The sequence below is a fragment of the Vigna umbellata genome, chromosome 5 (genome assembly GCF_029865625.1).
Source record: "Vigna umbellata cultivar VRB3 chromosome 5, Vumbellata_1.0, whole genome shotgun sequence".
NCBI classification, from domain to species: domain Eukaryota; kingdom Viridiplantae; phylum Streptophyta; class Magnoliopsida; order Fabales; family Fabaceae; genus Vigna; species Vigna umbellata.
In genome coordinates, this window is record NC_142169.1 from 30,777,419 (window position 1) to 30,802,348 (window position 24,930).

Genomic DNA, 24,930 nt, shown 5'->3' on the forward strand with positions numbered 1-24,930 from the left:
TGGTCATTGAACATTGAAGACGCTAATAAATATCACAAAACTCTGAAAAGACATGTTGCTTGGTATTAAAGATTCACATTATAACAACCAGTTTGTTTTATCTTGGGATTCCTCTAATAAATACCTTGTGTTTCTTTTCATAAAAAACTTTACCAATAATTTCTTTTAACGATTTTTTTCTATTAAAACTCAGATGAGAAAACGAAAAAAATATTTGGACTCTATCCCAAACTAAAATTAACTAAGCAAAAATATATACTTTTTAGAAAAAAGTGATATAAAGATAAAAACTGGCCCTTACATCCATTTTGATCCTTAGAGCTTTCCCATCAATAATCCATCTTCAAATCATTGGTCAAATCAGTAACATTCTTGAAAAAAGATAAAGAGAATAAGTGAATATGGACAGATGACTTTGATCTTCATGTATATTTATGATTTATGGATACATTTGAAACAATGAAATTATAAGCAGTTTAGAGTGAAGACTAGAAATATTTATGAAATGGATGGCCCCTGAAGAAGAAGTTAGCCTAACCTTTTACACAAATTATGGAGGGCCCCTATTAAGATCGATGCCATAACTATATGCCTGGATAATATTCTCCTCCTCTGCTCTTGTGTCCACCATAGAATCCTCAATGCCATCATCACAGGTGCCACTAACAATTGTGTCGCTACTTACACGAACACACTTGGACTTTGGATTATTGTCTGAACATTCTGTGTTCTTTCTTTTCCTCTTTGAGTTGATAAATCTGTACTCAAGTGCTTCCAATGCTTTTGTGGTCAACGGTCGGTTCCTAGTGCTCTGACGACGGTTGACAAGGATAGACTGCTGCTCGTTGTTTCCATCAGGAAACTCCTGTGTGGCATTGAATTGTGTTATCTCAGATGGAGAAGATGATGCATTTGCAAATTGATTGTCATTTTGCACTGTTACCCCAGAGGATGGTATTTCCATTTCAAGTCCTAAATCAGGGGCAACTTGAGGAAAATTCAAGTCAATCAACATCCTGGTTTCAGAATTTTCTGCAGACTCTTCTCTAACCAGGCGGTTCTCGCTGACACTACCTTCATGGCTAATGTTCGACGGACTGCCTTTAGCCAGATAATTTGGTAAAGACAAATTTCCAGAACCCATAGAAAAAACCATGTCCTCAGATGCTTCTTGCAGATTTGATGGTGAGATTGGTTCATTTAAATCAAAGTTTCTATCCACAGAAGTACTTTTAGTGCAGTGACTATTTTCTTGATGGTTACAAGCTCTTAACTTCTGCATTGCCGTGATGCAGGGAATTGTGCAATCGGATGTCATCTTTTGTGTATGGGAATGCTCATTGATCTCCCTTAAATGCTCACCATTATGCAAATCAGAATGAAATCTATGATATTTTCCTTCTTTATTGATGCTGAGGGCCTCAGGAACGCAAGTACAATTTGATGAGTCTATACACAACCCCTTATAAGAGAATTCTTCAATAGGGTTGGAGGAATTACCTTGTTCAACCTGACCTTGAATAGGATAGAAAGAGTTCGCTTGTTTAAATTGATCTTCAACAGAGCTTGATGCATGAGCTTGTTCAATCCGATCTTTTATAGGGCCTGAAGCATGAGCTTGTTCAATCCGATCTTTTATAGGGCCTGAAGCATGAGCTTGTTCAACCCGATCGTCAATAAGGCTTGAAGCATGAGCTTGTTCAACCCGATCATCAATAAGGCTTGAAGCATGAGCTTGTTCAACCCGATCTTTAATAGGGCTCAAAGCATGAGCTTGTTCAACCCGGTCTTCAATATGGCTTGAAGCATGAGCTTGTTCGACCCATTCATCAATAGAGCTTGACACATGAGATTTTTCAACCTGGTTTTCAATAGCACTTGAAGCATTATCTTGCTCAACATGACCCTTGATAGCATTCAAAGCTCTATATTGTCGAACCTGATCTTTTGATTCGTAAGATGTATCTTTCTCAGATTCACTAGAGCAGCTAGAGATGGTAGATATATTTGTAGTTTCAGAAGGTAAGCTTCTCATCTGTATGACATTACGTTGATTCATATCATGAACCATGCTGGTATCTACAATTGTAAATTTCCTGACATCTTGATTGCACTTTGAACGATGAGATTGAAGGTACTGAGCTTGTTCCCCACATGACACCCCCTCCAGGTCTCGTTTGTCAGGAGTTTTTTCCCTATCTACACTGCACTCAGTTGCTTGACTTTCAGTCTCAAGAAGTCCAGGGTCAGATGCTACTTTATTCAACACATCACTTATAGAATCAAAGTAGTGGTTACCTTTTACCAGTTTCCTTCTTGAAAATTTCTTAATATCCGGTACAAGAAAAACCAAAGACTGCTTTGATCCAGAAACATCTTTAGGCTGTTCAGAATGCCAGCCTTTTGCTAAAAGACGAGGCCAAACAGCTTCCCAGAAGAGATCACTGGATCGAGCTTTACTCAACCTAAAATCTCCTGTGAGAAACTTGATTATATCTGCAGATGTAAGAGAGGAGCAAGCTTTGCCAATTGGTATTTCAGGGCGAACAGAGAAGATGTGATTCGTCTTTGTTGGCTCAACAGCAGTGCCAGTGAGATCTTGCTTCCCTTTTCCAATACCTACTGCAGCTATAAGCAAGTCAATGCCAACTGCATCCTTTAAAGAAAACACATATTCTTCAAAAGGCATCTTTCCCTCCCCAAAATTCCTTGAAATCTGCAGTAACATAACAGGAACTCAGGAGACGTTGTTCTATGGTAAGAAAATACATGAGCTTGTAGAAATACCAGTTTAGCAGCGTATGCATAATAGCTGTGTGAACTATTTTTTGAGAAATGGCCATTTAAGGCGCTAAAATGCTTGGTAGGCAATGTCCCACTATGCAAAAACTAGGAGAACATAAATTATCACAACACATGCGACCTCAGAATGTGAAGAAAAACATTTGTTGTAATTCACTCTGGTGAATCTTTTCCAAATTGAGATCAATAGACTTATCTCAGCAACAGATGTCGGGGAAAAAGTTCACAATCTTTTTAACTTCAAAAAAGAACCACTCAATGACGTGTAAGCAAATCCTGTTTTTAACTCATTGCTAGATAGTTCAATTTTTCGATGAAAGGAATCTTGCATTTCTGCTAATTATGAGATGTAGTAGTCTTGAAAATAAAGTAGACAGCCCTAAATACCTATCACTAAGCATTTACTACTAAAGGACTTAGTTTAATGGGATAATAATATAAGAAACATGCTTGAGAACTGAGATATTGTTATAAGATCAAGCACATATTTTCTATGGCAATAGAAACATTGTAATTTAAGGTCAATCTCTTAAAAACAACAGAATGACTATGACAACTTGTAACCTGAAACTTAAATGTTGCAAACTCAACCTTAATACCATAATCAAATTATTTAATGCAGAGAGGATCAACAAAGGAAAAATTGACAAATAAAAGAGAATGGGAAGGGCCTGATTATCGGGCCATTATCCATACATTACCTAATTTTGCATTATGACACCCGTTTGCTGGTGTCTAGTTTTTCTCTAAATTCTTGTTCGATTAGTTACCGTGCTTATTCATGTACAGATTTTATGACCAATGTAAGAGCCAATAACTGCTGAAATCTCTTTATATACCATTGGTACTTGACAACAAGCATCATGATAATTCACATATATGCAGAAACACTTCATGAAAGGGTGGTACTTATTTTAAATCAGTTTCATTAGCTCCAAGTTCACTTAATACCAATTGATACCAAATTATTTCACAAGATAGACAGAATGTCCAGCACAATTTTCCACAGGCTAGCATAAAAATTTAACTTCCAAACAAAATCATCATCAAACTAATACAGCTTTTAAACAAATATATAAAAGTCAGCCACACTGACAAGGATTTATTTTAATAACTATCTATTATCATTATAATGCAAACACAGTCTGCAATTTCAATGACAATAAATCTCTATCAGTTTGAATTTCTTAAAGAACATTAGTCAGCTAGGATAACATTTATATGGTAATACCCTTTCACCCAACTTTGTACGACAGTGATTGGCATACACCGAAATATATCAGAGGCTTACCTCAAGCAATCTAGTGTGACACTCCCTTGGCAAGTACGAAAGTAATCTTGACAGCAATTCTTGTTGCCTCCATCCTGTGAATATTTTCCGGCCATATATACAGCGCTTAGTTCTCAACTTTCGGCACTCTGCCCATCTACAATATTCTTTAGACTTAAAAAACTTTCCGTAATACAAAGACAATATGTCTCCCATACTTTTACTCCCAACAAATCTCTTCAAAAAATTAAGCTTCTTCCCAAAGACATAGAGGCCAAGAAGAAAACTGCTATATTCAGTATTTGTCCAAGATTGATCGTCCAACAATCCAGGGAGAAGATACTTCCCTCTCATCTTATCCTTCTCAGCACTTTTAGAAGATGGTTCAAAATTTGAGAACCCTCCTATATGTGTCTCTTCACCTCGTGAAGCAGCGTAAAGTTCCACTTTAGTTTCCGAACATTCATTCTCGGAAATAGCTGGCCCCACTTCGCTTCTGATAGATCCTAAACTCCCGTAACCAGAACTACTTTCAAATTCGCAATGTCCCCACTTAAGAGGAATGGGAAGCCCTAGTGAAATACACTCTTGCAAGTTGACCGTGATTTCTGAATCTCTTGTCTTCTTTACAAGCAGAGAACGATAGGGTGCTGAAATCAATGGAGGAATTTCCGCTTGATATTCCTCCCCAACGCGAGGCTGCACTTCTGGATCTCCAAATTTGTCTTCAAATCCTTCAGCATATCTACCTTCACCGTCTTCTTTGTAGTCATCAAAGCAACGAGAATCCATCTGCAATACCGGATTGTAAGTTGAATAAATAACTACCACATAATACGCTTTCTCTATTGCAAAATAGCAATTTCTTTCTCGTCGTGATGAGCAATAAAGTTAGGAGAACAACATCATAATAAAGCATCAAGACAAACCATTCACACACTAACCGAGGCAACAATACTATATGTTAAACCTTCGTACATTAAACACAAAATTAAAATTAAAAAAAAAAACAAGAATACATTTTATTGTCAGATAAGAAATTCCATTAATATTTTTACTACATCATATATAATTCCATAATTTTCGTATAAGTTCATTAATGGCTCGCTGGAATGAAACAACAATCTTTTGAACAATAAAAAAAATATGAAAATCAGTGCAAAGAAAACCACTCAAATACTCCCAATATCCAAACAAGAACAACGGGCATTAGATATATCCAAATCCAATTTCAATACCCAGATCAACACATGACCTGATTGACTATCGATTAAACACTAGAAAAATAGAGAATTAAGAATCTACAAAATTGAAAAAACCCGAATACCAAGTAAATAACTTGCAGTTTCTCTTTTTCCTTTTAAAAAAGAAAAAAAAAACGACCTTGACAATCATACGAAGCAAACAATCGGAGCGAAGTAAAAATTATTGCAGCAATCGCAATGGGGCTGTTAACATAATTCAACGGCAGAGGCATCAAAAAATATAAAGAGAAGCAAATAACGGAATAGAATCTATGAGAGCAGTAGAAAATCATTGAAAAAGGCAGTGAAAACACGGAGAAAGAGAAATGCTCAACATGCAAAGTAATGATTGGAAATAAACGAGGAAATGTAACCTTGAGGAAATAGGCTTGAAGGTTGATGACCCACGTGCAAAAATCGACCTGGGGAAATGGGTCTCGGAATAAACCTCGATTTTCAACGTGTTTCTTGTTTCCTTGGTACCTTGGTAAGAACTGATAAGAACAATAACAGTAATAAGAAGAGATTTTGAAGAGAGAATTAGAAGCAGTAGAAACATGGTTAGAAGAATCCCAGTAGAATCACATCACTCACATAGCTCTTTTTTCATGACAGCAAACCAGCGTCCGTAACTAGAGAGAGGGAGAGAGAAAGAGAGAGAAGAAGAAGAATAATAAAGAATGGAAAATTTCCGAGGTTAAACTATGAAATCAAGAAAAGTTTCTTCCACTATTATCAGCTCCTACCTTAATATATTGTTCAAAAAAATATATTATTTTCATCAACTATTAACTCACGCAATTTAAATACCAATGAGATAAGATGCAATAAACCTATTTAATACTTTGTTGAACTTTTCAAAATATAATATAATTTTTTATTTCTGGTTATAATATATATATATATATATATATATATATATATATATATATATAAACTATACAAAAAATATAAGATTCACTTCAATTGTGTATATGTTAAATGTTATCATAATATTTAGTCGTCTAAATTTTTATAGCATTATATTAATAATTATTTTACATTTTTATTATGGTTTAATTTAAATACACTTTTACCTTGAATAGTAAATTATTATGTATAGTAAAACTGAAAGTTTTGTATAGAATATTTAATTTAAATACATTTTTGGTATATAATAAGTCTTTTACATTATTTATGATTTGGATTATAATAAATTTGTTTGCTTTTATAATATCTACTTTAAAAATTATATTTAAGTGATTTTTAATTGTTTGATTGTATAGAGTTTCTTTTGTTTACTGTAAATGGATGAATATTAAATATTTAATCATTACTCCTTTAATACCAGTTATGTTTTTTTAGTTAATTATAAATAAGTTTATACACCACAAAAATAAAATTTTGGTGTATATATATAAATATATATATATATACATATATATATATATATATATATATAAATATATATATATCATCTTCCCCAACCTCTATTTTATTTCAGTTTGTTTAACCAATTTTGCTAGAAACTCAAAATTAAGTTAACTAAATTATTATCTAAACATATTTTTTTATTTATAATAAAAATATTAACCTTTATAATAACTATTTTTATTAAAATATATAATGTATTAACTGTATCAAAAAAATTATACCAACAGCACATAAAATACCCGTATTATATTATTTAGTTTCAAAAAACCTACTTTTATGAATTACATTTTTATTATAATCCTCTCTTCTGTTGCATTTTCGCGAGATTTTAAGACTTAAAATTAAATTTAATTATATAATTAAATACTTATCTATTAATACAATACAGGTGTAAAATTTAATATTTGCGTCATGCTATATTAATATATTTACTAAAAAAAATTGATATATGATTAACAATCAAATTGTATTTTATTACATAAAAAAAATATTTGAGAAAAGAAATAAACTTAAGTAGTGATTTGTTTTAAACTTGTTGTAACGGAATTTAAGCCACTTCGATAATTTAAACCTGTTTGATTAAAAGTAAAAATCAGGACTTTTATTTTTGATGAAATTACAAAAACAGTTTCTTTATGAGTTCTTACATTCTATCAGTAAGTTGGATATACGAGATTTCGTGTATACGTGTTTCGATACCATGGGATCCACATGAGGTGCATATGCAGAAAGATAAATCAATAAAAGAAAGAATTTCAATTTGATTTGAAAAAGGAAAAAAATCAGCAAGAGAACAAAAACAACTTAAATGATTAAAATATTTTATTTATCATACAACAAAAAATTGAATGGAATGTAATATATTTGATTTTCTTTTCTCTGAGGCTAAACTTCCTTCTTGAAACAAAACAAAAAAAATTATAATTAGAAGAGTTAGATAGAGTATCATGAAAATAAAAAAGGAAAATAAAGGATAAAATAATTTTTTTAAATAATAAAAGATTAAAAAAATAGATATGTTAAATGTAAGCAAAAATATGTTATAAATGAATAGAGATATTATTAATATGATTTTTAAGGTAGAAAATGTATCTAAGTGCTGGATTTTCTTGAAAATTAAATGATTAAATGATGGAGAAGTGAAGATGGTTGGTTGGGGAAATTTAGTAAAAGAAACATTTGGTGGAGAAGTTGAACGAGAACTCTCTACCTATACAAATGAAATTTCGTTAAATTTTCACAAATGGGAATGTAAAATAAATAATTCAATGTTAGTGTGGAAAGTTTAGTCCCTACTAATGACCAAGTCAATATTCATTATTAATTTCAAATGCTTTTCTCGAGTGATTTGTTAATTGGGATCAATACATAAAAAATAATAATTTCTCACTGATATTATAACCAAAAAATAACACTTCACATTATTCAAAAACTAAAAAAAAAAAAAATAGTATGATCAGTTTCCTTATAATTAGCTAAAATTGTCCTCAATATTTATGAATTACTTCGGTTCTTTAGTCCTATTTTAAGCTACGTAACATTTGTAAAATACACTAAATTGTTAAATTCAAAGTATCATAATTTCATTTATTCTATATAAATTCAGGTTCGATTTGGGTGAAAAGATGAAATTAACTTGGTAATATTTACACCTCCCACATATTCCACCCGTCAAATTAGGAAAAAGAAAACTTATATGCACAAATATTGCTGCTGCTTTTCGGTCAAATTTGACTATTTTTAGCCATTTACATATGATTGAATTATATATTATTTAGATGAATTTAAATATAATTGGATACTAAAGATATTTTTATAAATATACATGTTACGTGCGAAATATTTTAAAGTTTTGTTTATTAAGAAGATAGTGGGTATATCATGATAATACTTATAATCTATAAATACTAATTATATTTACATTCTTTAAGAATCAAATCATTGAAATAAAATTAGTAATAGAACTATTAAAATTAAAAAAACTAACTTGAAGTTTAACTTTATGGATTTATATATATTTTTTAAAACTTATAAATTAAAATTGTTTTTAAACCAATTTTATTTAAATTTACTTGCAATTGCATTCAGTAAGACTTAATATATGTATACTCTTATTTTATTGTATAGTTTTATCTAGATTATACTTTAAAACGAGCTTTTAATTTTAAGAATTACTTTTAAATATCCTCTTTAAATTACAAAAATATATAAAATATCAAAAGATATCCATAAAAAAACCTGGAATATATGTCAAACAAATTCTCTAAAAATAACAAAGCAGATGCGCACGACTTCAGTTCTCATAACAGCAGGAATAACAAAAGACAATTGCATGTCAAAGTAAGGTTTTTATTTGCCAATTGTCATTTGCACATCAGTAGTACAATCCAATGAATCATTAGACCATTAAATTTACAATTTTTGCTCCATTCTCGAGAAAAGTTTGGTGCATATATATAGATATATATATATATATATATATATATATATATATATATATATATCTGAAAAAGATATTTCACAAAATTGGCCATGAAACAATCAGGACCGATCATGTATGATCCAACCCAAAAGCAAAAATAATTCGTGGTTAACTTCACGCAATTCTTTGAGTCTTCTTACAAAAAATTGGGTTTTCTACCAATTCTCTAGCAGAAGGCCGCTTAACCGGATCAGGGTCCATCATGACCTGAATCACCAAAACAAGCATGTTAAAATTACAAATTTAAACAATGTTGTTTAGGACAAGAAAACTTGAAATGAAGATAAATATCAAAAGAACAAACAATACATAGATTTTGGACACAAATATTATCACAATTATTTTCGTGCAAATGAACAATCTTCCAAATTTAAATGAAGTAGTAACTGGATGACGCAACGATAAATACTGAAGCTTTAGAGTAGAACTTAAACTTCACCAGATTATAGAAGTACTGGTAGTAAAGCAAATGTATGATAATGGAATTATAATTCATTTTACGTGTGTGAATGCCTAGTTTCTTGACCAAAGTAAACCACAACCCAAAAACTATATTTTCTATCACTCTTGCAAGAAATTCACCGTGTTGAAAGATAACAAAACCATTGGAAGGAGTGAATTGTTAACAGTTTACCGGACATTAAACCAAAACAATGTATTACCTTGAGCAAGTTTTGAAGATGCAAGGAATGACCAGGCAAGAGGGGAAACTTGCCTTCCTTGAGGTTAAAATATTGACATCCTGATTCTGGCAAAGGCAATCTGCGGATTAGTTCATAAATAGAAGCTCCCAAGGAGAAGATATCAACCTTGTCTAGATAATCATAATTTTCATTAAGAATTTCCTGGGGCATATAACGTGCGTCACCCTCTTCAATTGGGAGGCTACTATCAAGAAGAGTCGCACATCCAAAATCACCGAGTTTATAAACACCACTCTTCACATAAATATTATTGGGTTTCACATCTAGATGAGCCATTCCCTTCTCGTGAATAAATCGCAGAGCATTGGCAACCTGGCAATGTCATAACAAATCGAATAAAAAATATGCATAAGCACAACGGATTGGGAGAAACTTGTGTATGACTCTACCAGAATAAAAATCTAAGAGAGACAGTGAGTGGACTTTCATCATAGTAAATAGAAGGTATTTCGTGTGAGACATCCGGCTTTCATAACTCCTACATGCCGTGTGATGAAGCATAACAGCAAGGCCCATTAAAAATGGTCGCGAAAGAAGTTCACCTGAAATAAGGCATCTAACACTTGTGCTTCTGTAAATGCCTCTGGGCATTTTCTTATAGATAAGCTGTGATCACATAACTCCATCTGAATGTACAGCTGTTCATTTTCAAACCATGAAGAATAGTAGCCCACGATGTTCTGATGCAAACCTGAAGAACCAAAAGGTTAATGAAATATAGAAAGCAAACTCGACACAACCCACTATGCAGAATAAAACAAGAGGTGGAACTATGAGTTACAAACCTAGGGCCGCCAAAGCTTGAACTTCCATCAAAGCTTTTGTCCTGCAATGTAGGACGATTATAGTAAGCGACCGGACCTGTGAAAAAAATAAGAACATCCAATAGTTCGAAGATTGTACCTTTCTGTTTCAAGGCGTAACGGTCTGATGCTCCGTTTAACAGCATACAAACATCCATCTAGTCGTTTTAATACTTTGAAAACATGACTAAAGTTCCCTCCACCAATTTGCTGAAAATGAAAGGATAAGTTATACCTAAGTTATCGAACCAGAGAAGCTAAAACCAATTCAAACAATCCATAGAAGTTAACATTTTCCTTTTAAAAAACACACTACCTCAATTTCATGAAAGTCAGCACGATAGCGTGAAAGCCCGTCACCACCACTGATTGCAGGGAAGAGGCCTTCAATTTCACCATTGTGTAGTTAGCAATTTACAATAATTGTGAAAACAAAAATACCAAAAGGTATAATATCGTGCAGGTAGCAAAAGCTTGTCTACGATAATTGAAAAGAAATAGCGAAGGAACTAACTAGAATCATACCTGCACATTTCAATCTTTGGTTTCCAAAAGAATCAATCTCCTTTTCTGTAACATCTTTTAAAAATGGGTTCCTAAAGCAAGGAGGAGGCATAACCCGGAAACGCAATGCAATTGCAGATTGGGACACGTAATTCTGACCCTTTGGTTTAGCAGCTGCTATTGTTTTCTCCAAAGCAAATTCGTCGTCAACAGAATCCTTTCCCAGTTCCACAGCTGGCTGATGGTCACCAGAAAAGGTGGGGCTGAGAGGTTGAACCGACATAACATCTAAGAAAAGTATACATATTAGATGTTTTTAATGAGGTTGAACCGACTATGAGAAAACAAGAAACAAAAAGTATAATAAACAATGAAACCTTTGCAACTCGCTTGGCATGCAAGTCATTCGTGTCAAGACTAATATACATACATATGAAAGATTAGGCTGAGAAAATGAGACAGTACACGGATTTCTAATCTCAGACTCTTCGTAAAAAATCCGAATGCCGAAAACATAAAACTCGGTAATAGATTGTCAAAAAAACACAATAAAATGCGACGGATCTTACCTGGTCGACATCTCTTACTCTTCGTAGTGTTAAGCTTCTCAGGCGATTTGGGGCATGGTGTATCCTGCGAAACAGAAACCCTAATAAGCTCCAATTTCTTTTCAACGCAACGGAAAGAACCACGACATCGTCAATTTGAAATACATTACCATATCGCAATCAAAGCCATTCAAAGTATGCTGATTGTCCGGAGTGATGTAATCCGGAGTGCTACCAGGAACAAAAAAGGAACCGCGTGAGCGAAAGAGGAAACGAAATCGCAAAATTCGATAGGGATAATAAGATAAGTACCAGAAGAAGTCCTGGCTGAGAATACAGTATCTGTCGTCGGCGAAGGAATCGTCGGTGAGCGGAACGCGCGATGAAGACGTGTTGGGAGGTTCGGAATGCAGAAGGTTCTGGAAGCAAGAAACATCGGAAGAAGTGGTAGAAGATGGTTGGTTGAGAGGAATGAGGGAGACTTGACCTAGCTGAAGCTGCAAGTGCCTGGTGGTGCTGTTAGTCAACGCGCCCTTCATCTTCCTACTCTGCTTCTTTCCAATCTTGTGGCTTTTCCCCTTCATCTTCGTCTTCCACCACCACGATCACGATCAATCACAAACTTTTAGCTTACTTCAGTAAAAAACACAGTTATATTATATAAAATGATAGTGAAATTTGTGGAAAATAAATAAATTAAAAATAAGCTAGTGGAGTACGGAGTGGCAGAGGAATTCAAAATCGCGCGGGTTATTTTCAATTTTTAGGGTGTTCCGTGTGGGGAAGTCTACTTGGGCAATTTTGTTAAGTGGATCTTGGCTGTTGATTGAGGAAGAAGGGGTCTGATGAACGGTGAGATTTTGACTTTGATAAGGGAACTGGTTTAGATTGCGCGTACTGTATTGGCGTGCTGCGTAAGCTGATTGATTGAAGTTGAAGTGGGATGAGAGAGAATAAGATGTGCTGGTGAGACGCGTGTGCATTGTATCCATGTGGAAAACCGTACCTTTCTGGAATAGGTAAGGATTTGCCGTACTAATGATTAATAATTAATTCATTGAGCGAAATCAAGAAAAAATAAATAAATAAGGAAATACAGGCACTATGGAAAAGAAAAGTTCAACAAATACGTATATTTTAATGGTTTAATTGCTTCCTTTGTCCCCAGTTTGGTTGAATTGTGTCAAATTCATCCTCATTTTTAAAAAAGTTTCATTGTCGTCCTCACGTGGTATAAAAGTGTCAATTGAATCCAAACATAGAAAAAATTTGTGTCAAAGTAGTCATTTTTCCTATATCTCTGTGTCTTCCTTTCATATGTCACTTCTCTGGAGCTATGAAAAGCCTTAAATTGGATAAGGTAAAATGAATATCTGTACTTGATTGTATGAAAGGAAGACACAGAGATATAGGAAAAATGACTACTTTGACACAAATTTTTTCTATGTTTGGATTCAATTGACACTTTTACACCACGTGAGGACGACAATGAAACTTTTACACCACGTGAGGACGACAATGAAACTTTTTTAAAAATGAGGATGAATTTGACACAATTCAACCAAACTGGGGACAAAGGAAGCAATTAAACCTATTTTAATAAAATGAAATATAGATCTAAATTGAAAGAAAAAAAATGTGTATTATTAATTATTAACTTATATATGTTTGATCAAAAATGAATAGAACGTATCTTTAATTTTTTTATTACGTGTTAAGAATAAAGTATAAAAATATGATTATACAAGTACGAGATAGAAACAAGTATTGCGTTTGCTTACTGATTTTTAATCATGAATGGTTGAATCCAAATGATAATTATCTTATTGAAGACTTAGTATATAGTGAATTGTGATTATGATATATTAAGATTTAAAGATATTTATTTATTGTCCGTGCATTATTAAATGAAAATACATTATAGGCTGCTAAAAATGGATATAATTAAGTCAAAGTTATAATATATTAAAAAATAGCATTTTTTTTATGAAAACATATTAATATTTACATTATAGAATAAAAAAACGAAATATTTTAATTGTAGACAGGCATTCAACATTTCATAAAAATAAAGGCATTTAAGATTTCCTTTTCACAAAAGAATATGGAGCTCATCGTTCACCATAAAAATATGTCTATATTCTTTATGCTACATTTAGAAGTTTCTAGTTATGTTTAAAAAAAAGGAATATGAAGGAATTTGTATGATTATGCTTAATAAACAACATCAATTAACACAACAATATATAAAATTTTAATTACAATTATCCAAAACATAACTATATAACAAAAAAAAAATATTAACTATATTAATCAAACTAAAACATAGGTTCTTTTAGCGTCCAAAGCCTTCTTCAAAAAAAGTTGTTGTCTTTCTGTTTACATCCATCTTATCACTACAAGAATGATTGAGATTATCGACGGCCATAATTCGTCGGTAATGTATAAAATTCGTCGGTAATTAGCATTTACCGACGGCTTACCGACGGCCAACATACCGTCGGTAAAAACGTTGTCGGTAAACTTTACCGACGGATCTTTCGTCCGTCGGTAATTACCGAAGGCTTTCGGCCGTCGGTAAAGCCTTTGGTAATTACCGAAGGATTTAGTCCTTCGGTAAATCCGTCGGTAAATGTCGCAACCTGGTTCATCTTCTTCCTCTTCCTTCGTCGCTGTGTCAATTTTTTTTTTCATTTCCACGAACTCCGCCACCAAAACGGCACCACGCGAATAACCATAGGGAATCATGGAGAGTTGAGCTCGCCAGAAAAGTTTAGGACCGGTGATGTTGTGTCGTTTTATCATAGAGAGTTGAGCTCATCGGAAAATTTTAGCACCGGTGATGTTGCACAAATAAACTCTAAAACAATCCACCAAAAAACTTGAGCTTGCCGGAAAAGTGGAGCTCGCCGGAAAAGTGGAGCTCGCCGGAAAAGTGGAGAGCATCCCGAAATGGTGGAGAGCAACCCGTAACGGTAGAGAGATTAAGCCACAAGACGGTAAGGAGAATGAGTAGTGGTGGTGCGAAACTGAGTTGGTAAAGAAAATGAGGAGAAATAAGCGTATGTGCCACATATATTGACACTGGAGCCAGAATTTGGGCGGAAAAATTCCCGCTCATTTTACCGACGGACATGGACCTTCGGTAAATCCGTCGGTAATGTTGGTAAGTGAAATAATGGGCGGGAAAATTCCCGCTTTTTTTACCGACGGCCAAAAGCCTTCGGTAAATCCGTCGGTAACTGACGTACGCATTACCGACGGATTTACCGAAGGCTTTTGGCCGTCGGTAAATAAAATTTAAAATCCGTCGGTAATGCCGTCGGTAATGAAAATTTACCGACGGAAATGTATCCGTCGGTAATATGAATAATTTTTGTAGTGTATGATCATTTCAAAACATATATCAAACACAACATAAGAAAGATAAGCTAATACTATAAAAGAAATATATTCATGCAATTATGAACAATATAACTCATTTCCAAGTCAAATTAAATTTCAACATATAATGATTTATAGATTCTACCAATCCAGATATATGTATAAATGTTAGACTATGACAAGTTTTTTGTACTTGTAGTGGTGAAATAGTTATCTCACCCCACGCTACTAAACAAGACCAATTCGTCTACTACCTATGCACAAATAACACCATACCATAGACAAAATTTCCTGCTACTCCTCACCACATAATCTCCTTGTCTATATGAGATGGAGTGATTATTGGAGCATCACGATAATTTATAAAATTGAGTCCTTACATCAATACATCACTCTACTTTAAACCACCCTAAAAAATTTCCCATGAAATTCCCCTTTCACAACACGCATCCCATTAGCACAAACTTTTCATACATAATATATATCACAAGATCATTTATAGTAAGATTTAAGTACCAACCAACCATAAGAGAAATCACAAAAACAAAATAATTTCACATAAAAAAGAGTATGTAAAGACCCTGACGTTGAGCAACACATTCTTACCGTTGAACGTCATTCTTTGCGCAAAATTGGCGCATGAGCTCCACCCTATTGTAGCCGAGCGCCAAAGCTCTCGGCTTTCTGGCGTGCAGGCACTGCTGACTGTCGCTGAATGCCACACCAAAAGTGTAAAAACCTATAAATTAGCTTTTGATTGCCCTCATACCTATCCAAATGATAAAAATGGCATCACAGACACTCAAAATGATTTAAAAACAGGTTTATAACTTAAATTAGATACCACTTTGATGATTTTATTAGGAATCAAGATTCAACCAATCAACCTATAACTAAAAACTCATGTATTTCATTTCTCTTGCTATAAACCAGGTTCCCAATACTATAAGTTGCCAACTAAATCATGAATGACCTCCAAATAAACGCCAAACAACAACTTTGCTAATAAGATCATTCCTCTCGATTTCATTTGTCAAAACCCGATATTTATTAACTAAGACTGATTCCTATACCAACCTATTGCCGAAAACCAAAAACTCGAAAACTCATATTTAAGATTTTACACATCCCAAATTTAGGTAAACTAAAAGCTACACAAGTTTTAAATTGCTTAAGAAGAAACCTTGAACTTCAAATTTTCCCATTCAAGCATTATTTCAAATTTTGCCTATCAAAATCTCCTATTTAATCCAAAACCAACCACAACAAGCCTTACCTATTCACTAATCTCAAAACAACATCATCTTTCCACTAAATTATACCACACAACAACATCCTCAAGTGACTCAAACAAGTATAAACCAAACAAAATCATTCATACCAACATTGATCAACGACAAACATCAATCAACAAGCATATCATCATTTAATTACTAAATTTGCATATATAAATAATCCATTTACTAGAACCAATACATGTTATCAACGTCTCATCAAATTCCATACATTTGAATTATAAATACGAACTTAAAGAAAATAACTATATCAAAATAAAATATAATAGTTAGTTTCCTTTTCTAGATAGGAAAACTTATACAACTCTAAAAGTAACTACTCATGCCTCAACTCATACCACTCTATCTGTACCGACAGACCATAACATCATGATTATGGTAAGTCCTTAAGACCACTGATCGACAAAGAACTAGAAAAATGGATTGAATGACACGTGCATTCAATCTATTTGCAAGTGTCTCAAAATGAAAATAAAAAATAGAAATTAATTTACTCTATACGAAAAATTGGTCGGATGAAGGGGAAGAATTCGTTACAATGATCACCTATGTATCTCCTTATTATTAAAAAAATAACTGAGGGGTTAAAAATCTCATAGAGAAGAAAAAAATATGGAAAAATAAGTTTATTAAAATAATAAATGTTTTTAATAATGAAACATGTTTAACAAATTCTATTTATATTATTAAATTATTTTAATATTTAAGTAACATGTCTCCTTATTTTAAATCATCTATCAATTCTAATTGCTCTATCACATACACACTTCTTTCTCTCTCACACACACATACATATATATATTTTTTATAAATATTTTATTTTTATAATATATATATATATATATCGAATGAATATAAATGTGTGATTTAATCGATATCCTTTAAAAGCTTTTAGCTAGCTGCACTCATTTAAATAACACAGAATATAAAAAAATATAATGTAATTTGTGGATCCACAGAACATTCGTTGAGAATGGTTCAATAAACAATTCATTGCTGAGTTCAGCTTTTCTATCTTATTAGATGTTCTATTGCCATGAACCAGAGGGGTTCTGGAATTTGTTTTAGACTCATGAATCAATCAGTTCGGGGCACCATTTTGCCAAGAATCGTCAATTCAGCTTCAAAGATGCAAGTATCGTCCACCAAAAATCCAGAATTTGGATCTTGAAGTTTAGCTAAGGCCACGAGTTGGCTGGAACCCCACCCTGAATCGGAGAACTTACTACAACCTGCAAGCAAAACCAAGACCAAGTTAAAGGAATATTGGGTTTTATCTGAATTTGCAGAAACAAATCTAAATCACTTATTTGTCGATCATGTTTACATAGCCTCGCCTTTGGATTGAAGATGATGACTGTCATCACTTTTCTGGTTCTTAGCACGGAGGATGTGCTCCACAACGAGTTTAGTGTTGGCCGGTAGAGTTGAGACATCCAACACTAAAAATAATGATACGCTGTTGCCCTTTCCCTCCCCCAATCCATTTGGGTATAAACGCAGCTTCCTAGGATAAAAGAAAAAAGAAAAACAAAATTTGCCAAAAACAACACACACATTTGGTCTCAAGTTACATACACTGCATGTCGAGAAAGTTGATAGCATATTTTTGTGTAGTACCATTTGTAGTTTCCTCCGACAAATGTTGCAGACTCGTACTTGTCTAATGTTGATTTTGAAAAGTTACTAAATTTCCAAGTATAAGAACAGCGGACAGGTACTTGAAACATTGATAAACAATCGCCTCTGTTGATGCTCTTCACAATGAAAACCTCGACTCCAAACACGCATGTATCGTCCATCAGATATCCGTTTGAAGAGTCGTAAAATGTGCTTCTGTCAATGAATTTTGCGACACCCCACTCAGTTTTCAGCACATGGAAACGCCTTACATCTGTTTCTGCATGAGTTTCTATTTGTTAACATCTTGTTAAGTTAAAATATTAAAAAACTTCACCAAACAAATTAAAGATTGAAATATACTCAGCTCCAACTGTACCTTGAGTTATATGGTATTCATCGTCGATAAAATTATATGCAGAAAAGTTTACAATGGCATTGATCTCCCAATCAAGAGGCAACGAGCTTGTGTCCACGAGCACCAGATCAATAGAAACATGATCTTTACCACCCTCTTTTTCGTTCCCATCTGGGTAAATTGACAGGCTCCTGCATGCACGTTCATTTGAGCATCAAGTTTGTACAGAAAGTATGAAAATATACAGAATTTGTAAAATTGGTGCATTATCTGTTTGAAAGGGATTATTCTGAAAAAGAACATGCATTGTACCATTTATAACCTCCTGCTTCAAATTCTTCCGAGGTGCACTTTTTAACCGAAGCATTGGACAGCCATGAGAAGGAGTTGATTTTAAACGTGTAATGACTTGGTGGGGCTTTTCTTCCTTAGAGATATATAGCCAAAAAAACTTAGTCAAATTTTGAGAACAGAATAGAAGTATCGATATATGTGAAATATGGGAAAAGAAAAGAGATACCTTTCATGGTTTTGTCAGAACATGACTTGTCAATGGTTTTGATATCCATGATTGTTGCAGACAATATATCCAATGGTAAAGACTAAGGAAGCTTATAAATAGGGGTTTCTAATAATTAAGTTTCTTGTTCAGGTGCATGTTTTATTTGGTTGAATGTAATTTCTTCAGAGCTGCAACAAGAAAAGGATTGTTTGCTATGCATGCCTTTGGTTTATACCTAGGGTGATGCTTATGTTACACAATATTTTCAAATGCAATACAATAGGAATCCGTCACCTGAACAAATGCACGCTAGCACAATACTTTTCCTTGTTGCATCAGAAACCCTCTTATTATGATTTTTTTTCACCATGTTAATCATCAACATTATATCTTCACAGTAACAGAAATAAAATAAAATAAAAGCATACTGATTCAAAATATATAATAGTTTGACTTTCCAGATCATATCAATATGTACTCTCCTAATAAGAAATTCTGTTTAGTAATATAATAACACTAAAGGATCCAATGTGTTATGAACATCTAAAGAAGACTGTGGTTTATTTCTATTTACTTGTTACACGATAATTTTCACACTTGTATAACTTTTCACTCAAATAACTACTATAAAATAATTTAATATCAATTTATTTTTAATCTTTTTCAACACTAACAGTAAAGATCCTTAATATTAATAAATAATAATTGTTTTTATTTCAAATTTATTGAGATAGCATTGTCTGGATCAATTTTAGCACTTCAAATATTATCTTTTTTGGAATTTAAAACTCTTGTTTTATTTTTTAAGACTTTGTTTATTTCCAAAGATAAATTTGAAGATAAAGTGAAGATTTAAAGACAGAAATTGTCAATGATTTTACGAATGTAAGATAAAAAAAATTATATATTAAAATTTAATATTATATTTTTGCCCTTATAATTAAAGTTAATATAAAATAATTTATTTAGTTAAAAAATTAACTTGAAGTTAATAGAATCCATAATCTATTCCAAAGCATCTCGGTTTCCAGCTTTCCAAAATTGATCCCATGAGGCAATAATCGATTCCCTCCATACATAATTGATTATCTTGAGTAAAAAGTCACGATTCCAAAAATTTTACAATCCGACCAAATGCTTATCTCTCTATAAAACACCATTCTCATCAAACTCTACCTTCACGATACGGATTATGATTTACTTAAAGTATTTAATAAACATTATATTACAATTATACCATAAAAATTCAATTTGTCATTTATTTGGCAAAAATGTTGAATTGTAGTAGTGTATAAGGGATGTTGCGTGCTAAACCACACATACACGAACTAAATCTTAGGTTGATTACATTAGGCAGACCAATTATACATGTATAGATAATACAAATTTTCAACTTACTTAAAACTGTTTATTACATAAAATAACTTTTAAATAATATAAATGTAGTTTTTAGAAATCATTACAGAAATGTAAATAATTTAATCCTAGAGTAAATGAAATAAAATTCGCCAAATTCTAATATGCTCAGAATTATTGTCCTGGACAGGCAACATACGAAAATGGACATTAAATTTACATAAGAACTTTATAAAAATTTAAGACGATGGGCTGAATTTTCGAAAAGTTACAAAACATATCAAGTCGTTGTAGTATAGTGGTAAGTATTCCCGGCCAGTCAACCGGGTGACCCGGTTCGATTCTCGGCAACGGCGTACCGTTTCTTTTCTTTTTCATGTTTACATTACGGGATTCAATACTTCAAAGTATTTCAAATTTAAAATTCTTTGAACATTCATCCGGTCGTTGTAGTATAGTGGTGAGTATTCCCGCCTGTCACGCGGGTGACCCGGGTTCGATCCCCGGCAACGGCGTGATTTCTTTTTCAGGTACTCGGGTGACCCGAGTTCGACCCGTCGGTGGCGGGTGTTTTATATTTTTTGAGATGCACATAAGTTGACCCGACCCGGTTTCCATCCAACTAAATAGATTTTGTCTTTGAGTTTCAAGTAGGTTCCGTTATTAACGCACAAGATTACAACTAAAAGATGAAGAAATATCTGTTAATATTAAGTAATACTCTGAAAGTTGTGAGTAGGGTAATCTTGCGTGCTTAGCGGGAGAAGGAAGCTGAGAATATTTCAGTTTTTTAATCCTTTGATTTGAAACAAATCGATCACTCTCTTCTTTCATTCTTCAATGGCTACGCTTTCTGCATGCGCTTCACCTCCATGGCCAAATCCTGATCAAACCACCTCTCCCAGTTCAAATCCAAACCCTAATTTCCTTCCCGACCAGTCCCAAACACTCGACTTCGAATCCCTCATGCCTCCGCAACCGAAATCGCCACAGCGCTACCGCTCCCCCGCCGCATCGCCGCCGGGATTCTCCTCGGCGGCGCCCCCAACGGTGCTCCACCTCGCCTTCAACCAGGACCAGGCTTGCTTCTCTGCCGCCACTGACAACGGTTTCCGCATCTACAATTGCAACCCCTTCAGCGAGCAATTCCGCCGCGAGTTTGACGGCGGCGGAATCGGCCTCGTCGCGATGCTCTTCCGCTGCAACATAATCGCCCTCGTCGGCGGCGGACCCAATCCCCATTACCCGCCCAACAAGGTCATGATCTGGGACGACCATGAGGGCTGCTGCATCGGTGATTTATCCCCCCGTGCCGCGGTTCGCAGCGTCCGGCTCCGCCGCGATCGGATTATCGTCGCTGTCGAGCAGAGGATTTTGGTCTACAACTTCCAGGACCTCAATCTCTTGCACCAGATTGAGACCTATCCCAACCCTAAGGGTCTCTGCGCGGTTTCGCAACTGTCTGATTCGTTCGTTCTCGCATGCCTTGGGTTGCAGAAGGGTCAGATTCGCGTTGAGCACTATTCGCAAAAGAAGACAAAGTTCATATCTGCGCATGACTCCAGAATTACTTGTTTCGCTCTCACACTTGATGGGCAGTTAATTGCCACCGCCAGCTCCAAGGGCACGCTGATTCGAATTTTCGACACGGTTCAGGGCACACTTCTTCAGGAAGTATGTTGTGCTTTGTTGGTTTTTTCCTCTCAATTGCTTTTGTTTTCATTACTCGTTCGATCTTTCAACCTGTACAATCTTTATGATTTAACCTCTTCACTTAATGAACGAGCCCTACTGTGGTCCCTACAACGAGTAATTTCCATAGAATATGCTGGTATAGAATCAAGTGAGTGATTAAATCGGGATATTATAACGTCTGCGTTTAGTTTGGGAATTGGGTTACTTTGTAATTCATATTTTTTTGCATGGGTTGGTAAAGTTATAAGGTTAGGTAGTAAATGTCTATATTAGTTTATTTTCTCTGCTTTCATGCTTTAGTGTACTATGTGATAACTTCAAATAATTTGTGGTTCTCTTATAAATTTTTTGGGTGTCACATTTAGGTGAGAAGGGGTGCAAATGTTGCTGAGATCTATAGTTTGGCATTCTCTTCTACTGCACGGTGGCTAGCAGTCTCAAGTGACAAGGGTACTGTCCATGTATTCAGCCTTAAGGTTAATTCTAGCATCTCCGAGGAAGAAAAACCTCAAAATCCATCCAATTCAGATACTGCCATTACCCCTTCTAACTCATCTCGCTCCTTCATCAAATTTAAAGGTGAATTCTTTTACGAGAGTATTTCTTTTCATTTTATATCTTATATGTTGTACTTGTGAAATTATTATTTTCCTTCTAAAATGATTTTTACCTTTTTTATGGGTAATCCCATTTTGTTGTGCGGGTGACGGTTGAATTGGTAACATTGATTATGGTTGTGTTTTTCAAACAAGAAGATATTAATGGATGATAGAGCCTCATGATTGCTTGTATGCTTGCTTTTCTAGTGCTGTGGTGAAATTGATTTCATTTATGTAATGCTTGAATATTTAAGTAAAATTTACCGAAAATGTTTAAGAAATAAATTAATTCCAGTGAACATTTGTAATAATGGTAAAAGAAAAATAACTATATTTACATGAAATTGGTGGGGCATTAATTTTATATAAATGTTCTATTGAAAGGATTGCTTACAATAATAAGGAGCAAAATCAATATTTAATAATAGAAAATATTTGATAAGATATTTCCCTATCAAATCATATCACATCTCTCTCTTTAATGTAAAATTCAAATAACAACATGTTGAATATCAGATTTTGCTAATATAAGTGATTTTTACTAATCCATTTAGGAATACTTCTCTAAATTTTTTGGGACTCTGAAAAGTTGGATCCAAAGCAAAAATAGTTTTTAAACTTATTAAGACAATATTTAATCCTTATATAGTTGAATTTTGGCTTCAAAAGTTCCTGTCCCCTCAACCTGCCCCAGAAACCTATACTTAAGGGCTGGTACATTTGCCATTCAATTTCTAGTCTGGTTAGCAAAGGTGGCATTTTAGAATTGGGGTAATTTGTTTACACCTGTCGTGAATGGAATATTATAAAATGACACTCCCTGCTTTTCTTTCTAAGGTAAGGCAATGTTTCCCCTGGTGATCCATTTTCACCCTATTTTCAATGTTAATTTTCAGAACACATTAACACTGTTTTTGGGATCAAGGATGTTTTATTTTAATTGTTACGTCAAAAGTACTGCCCGTGTGGCATGTGGTGCCATGATCTGTTTAACCATTAAAATATTTTCGTTGTAATTGTAGTTTCAGCAGTTGTTCATCCGTATAGCTGGGCTACCTGCCTGTCACCAAATTTGTTAAAATTCTTCATTTTCATAATATTTATTTAGACCGAACACTGTCTATGAAGTGTGTTGTGGTTTCAGAATTTTTATATAATTTATTATGTCGGCTAGAGTGTGTTGATCAATTCCACTTGCCTTGTTGATTTGTCTTACTTTGCACTTGCAGGAGTGTTACCCAAGTATTTCAATTCTGAGTGGTCGGTTGCTCAGTTTCGCTTACAAGAGGGCTCTCACTACATAGTTGCATTTGGTCACGAAAAGAATACAGTCATAATTCTTGGCATGGATGGAAGGTATGATTTTGAAAAATGACAATACTGTTCCCCTGTTGATAGCTATTCTGTTTATCTTAGACGTGGCAGATTCTGCCCTGTAACTTAATCATGTTATTCAGTAGAGTTCCGGACTCTGAAGTACCGAGTTGATGTTGTGAAGAAATAACATTGTTTTGAATTAGAGAACTTTTAGTTTGTCATTACTAAGATAGGATGAAAGCTAATGGCGGCCAAATTTAATTTAACTCTAATTCAATTATGAAGATAGCTGAATCACCTGGTCTTCAGGTGTTTCATTTACCAATAGTTATGCTTTGTATCTAAAATGCTTGTTTATTGGAACTTTTCGTATCCCAGCAGAAGATGGACGCATATGTATGATGTTTTAATGAATTGCAGTTGATTTGGTTTTATGCAGCTTCTATAGATGCCAATTTGATCCAGTACATGGAGGGGAGATGACTCAGCTGGAATATCATAACTTTTTAAAGCCAGCAACAGAAACAACCATGTGACACGCCGATGGAAGAGTTTCCGCTTTGCTTAGGGTAAATAGATGTATAGTGAATTACACTGATCCATTACTATTATTACTAACTCAGTTTTACCTCGGTGCTTCCAATGCAATAATGTAATTATATAGTTTTGCAATTTTTAAATAATAAATAGTTATGGTAAAATGTGCAATATCTTATTATGTGTTGTTGTGTATAACTGTTGTATAATACGGGAGTCAAACGGCAATGAAATATTTAATTTAGTTTCTTAAATATTAAAGTGCTGTCGATAATTCTGTCATAAAAGATGAGATTCTTAATATAAGTCCACATTTACATTATTAGTTGAATGTTGGAGTGAAACTTTTCTCACTCTCTTAAATGATTCGAGTTTTTAGGAATTGTCTCCATTTGATCCGTAAGGCTGTGTTCGCTTTCGCGCATGGCACTGTTTGCGCCAATTTGCGAGCGATGAATAAAAAAGTTGTGTTCGAGCGATGAATAAAAAAGTTGTGT

General features: G+C 33.9%; 4 protein-coding genes and 1 non-coding gene across 5 annotated transcripts; 2 read left to right on the forward strand and 3 right to left on the reverse strand.

Annotated features, from left to right (window-relative positions):
• Positions 1 to 402: 402 nt before the first annotated feature.
• LOC148198088 (uncharacterized) lies at positions 403 to 6,040 on the reverse strand. The gene is made up of 4 exons (XM_088091834.1): positions 5,911 to 6,040; positions 5,691 to 5,810; positions 4,094 to 4,864; positions 403 to 2,716 (listed from the first exon to the last, which is right to left on the reverse strand). The coding sequence occupies exons 3-4, from the start codon at positions 4,862 to 4,864 to the stop codon at positions 551 to 553; spliced, it is 2,937 nt and encodes a 978-aa protein (XP_087947960.1). The 5' UTR covers positions 5,691 to 5,810; positions 5,911 to 6,040; the 3' UTR covers positions 403 to 550.
• Positions 6,041 to 9,179: 3,139 nt separating this feature from the next.
• Positions 9,180 to 12,408, reverse strand: LOC148198089 (wee1-like protein kinase). Its single transcript, XM_088091542.1, has 10 exons — positions 12,083 to 12,408; positions 11,941 to 12,001; positions 11,792 to 11,855; positions 11,244 to 11,510; positions 11,035 to 11,102; positions 10,819 to 10,928; positions 10,701 to 10,741; positions 10,458 to 10,606; positions 9,874 to 10,227; positions 9,180 to 9,418 (listed from the first exon to the last, which is right to left on the reverse strand). Exons 1-10 carry the CDS (start codon positions 12,352 to 12,354, stop codon positions 9,326 to 9,328), a joined length of 1,479 nt encoding a protein of 492 aa, XP_087947668.1. The 5' UTR covers positions 12,355 to 12,408; the 3' UTR covers positions 9,180 to 9,325.
• A 4,918-nt stretch (positions 12,409 to 17,326) lies between these two features.
• LOC124828099 (BTB/POZ and MATH domain-containing protein 2-like) lies at positions 17,327 to 19,061 on the reverse strand. Its single transcript, XM_047301324.2, has 6 exons — positions 18,948 to 19,061; positions 18,740 to 18,854; positions 18,449 to 18,618; positions 18,070 to 18,349; positions 17,787 to 17,956; positions 17,327 to 17,681 (listed from the first exon to the last, which is right to left on the reverse strand). The coding sequence occupies exons 1-6, from the start codon at positions 18,994 to 18,996 to the stop codon at positions 17,527 to 17,529; spliced, it is 939 nt and encodes a 312-aa protein (XP_047157280.1). The 5' UTR covers positions 18,997 to 19,061; the 3' UTR covers positions 17,327 to 17,526.
• A 1,667-nt stretch (positions 19,062 to 20,728) lies between these two features.
• TRNAD-GUC (transfer RNA aspartic acid (anticodon GUC)) lies at positions 20,729 to 20,800 on the forward strand. Its single transcript has one exon. It is a non-coding gene; the product is annotated as a tRNA-Asp (tRNA).
• Positions 20,801 to 20,943: 143 nt separating this feature from the next.
• LOC148198090 (autophagy-related protein 18a-like) lies at positions 20,944 to 24,687 on the forward strand. The gene is made up of 4 exons (XM_088091869.1): positions 20,944 to 21,959; positions 22,346 to 22,559; positions 23,809 to 23,935; positions 24,336 to 24,687. The coding sequence occupies exons 1-4, from the start codon at positions 21,126 to 21,128 to the stop codon at positions 24,430 to 24,432; spliced, it is 1,272 nt and encodes a 423-aa protein (XP_087947995.1). The 5' UTR covers positions 20,944 to 21,125; the 3' UTR covers positions 24,433 to 24,687.
• The last annotated feature ends 243 nt before the right edge of the window (positions 24,688 to 24,930 follow it).

Coding starts and splice junctions, on each gene's coding strand:
- LOC124828099 (XM_047301324.2), bottom strand. CDS start 18,996: ATGGATATCAAAACCATTGACAAGTCATGTTCTGACAAAACCATGAAA. Junction 18,855..18,947: donor TTCTGACAAAACCATGAAAG/GTATCTCTTTTC, acceptor TATATCTCTAAG/GAAGAAAAGCCCCACCAAGT. Junction 17,682..17,786: donor TCATCATCTTCAATCCAAAG/GCGAGGCTATGT, acceptor TTTTGCTTGCAG/GTTGTAGTAAGTTCTCCGAT.
- LOC148198090 (XM_088091869.1), top strand. CDS start 21,126: ATGGCTACGCTTTCTGCATGCGCTTCACCTCCATGGCCAAATCCTGAT. Junction 21,960..22,345: donor AGGGCACACTTCTTCAGGAA/GTATGTTGTGCT, acceptor TGTCACATTTAG/GTGAGAAGGGGTGCAAATGT. Junction 22,560..23,808: donor CTCCTTCATCAAATTTAAAG/GTGAATTCTTTT, acceptor TTGCACTTGCAG/GAGTGTTACCCAAGTATTTC.
- LOC148198088 (XM_088091834.1), bottom strand. CDS start 4,864: ATGGATTCTCGTTGCTTTGATGACTACAAAGAAGACGGTGAAGGTAGA. Junction 2,717..4,093: donor GTCACACTAGATTGCTTGAG/GTAAGCCTCTGA, acceptor ATGTTACTGCAG/ATTTCAAGGAATTTTGGGGA.
- LOC148198089 (XM_088091542.1), bottom strand. CDS start 12,354: ATGAAGGGGAAAAGCCACAAGATTGGAAAGAAGCAGAGTAGGAAGATG. Junction 11,856..11,940: donor ATGGCTTTGATTGCGATATG/GTAATGTATTTC, acceptor TCTGTTTCGCAG/GATACACCATGCCCCAAATC. Junction 10,607..10,700: donor TCAAGCTTTGGCGGCCCTAG/GTTTGTAACTCA, acceptor TTGGTTCTTCAG/GTTTGCATCAGAACATCGTG.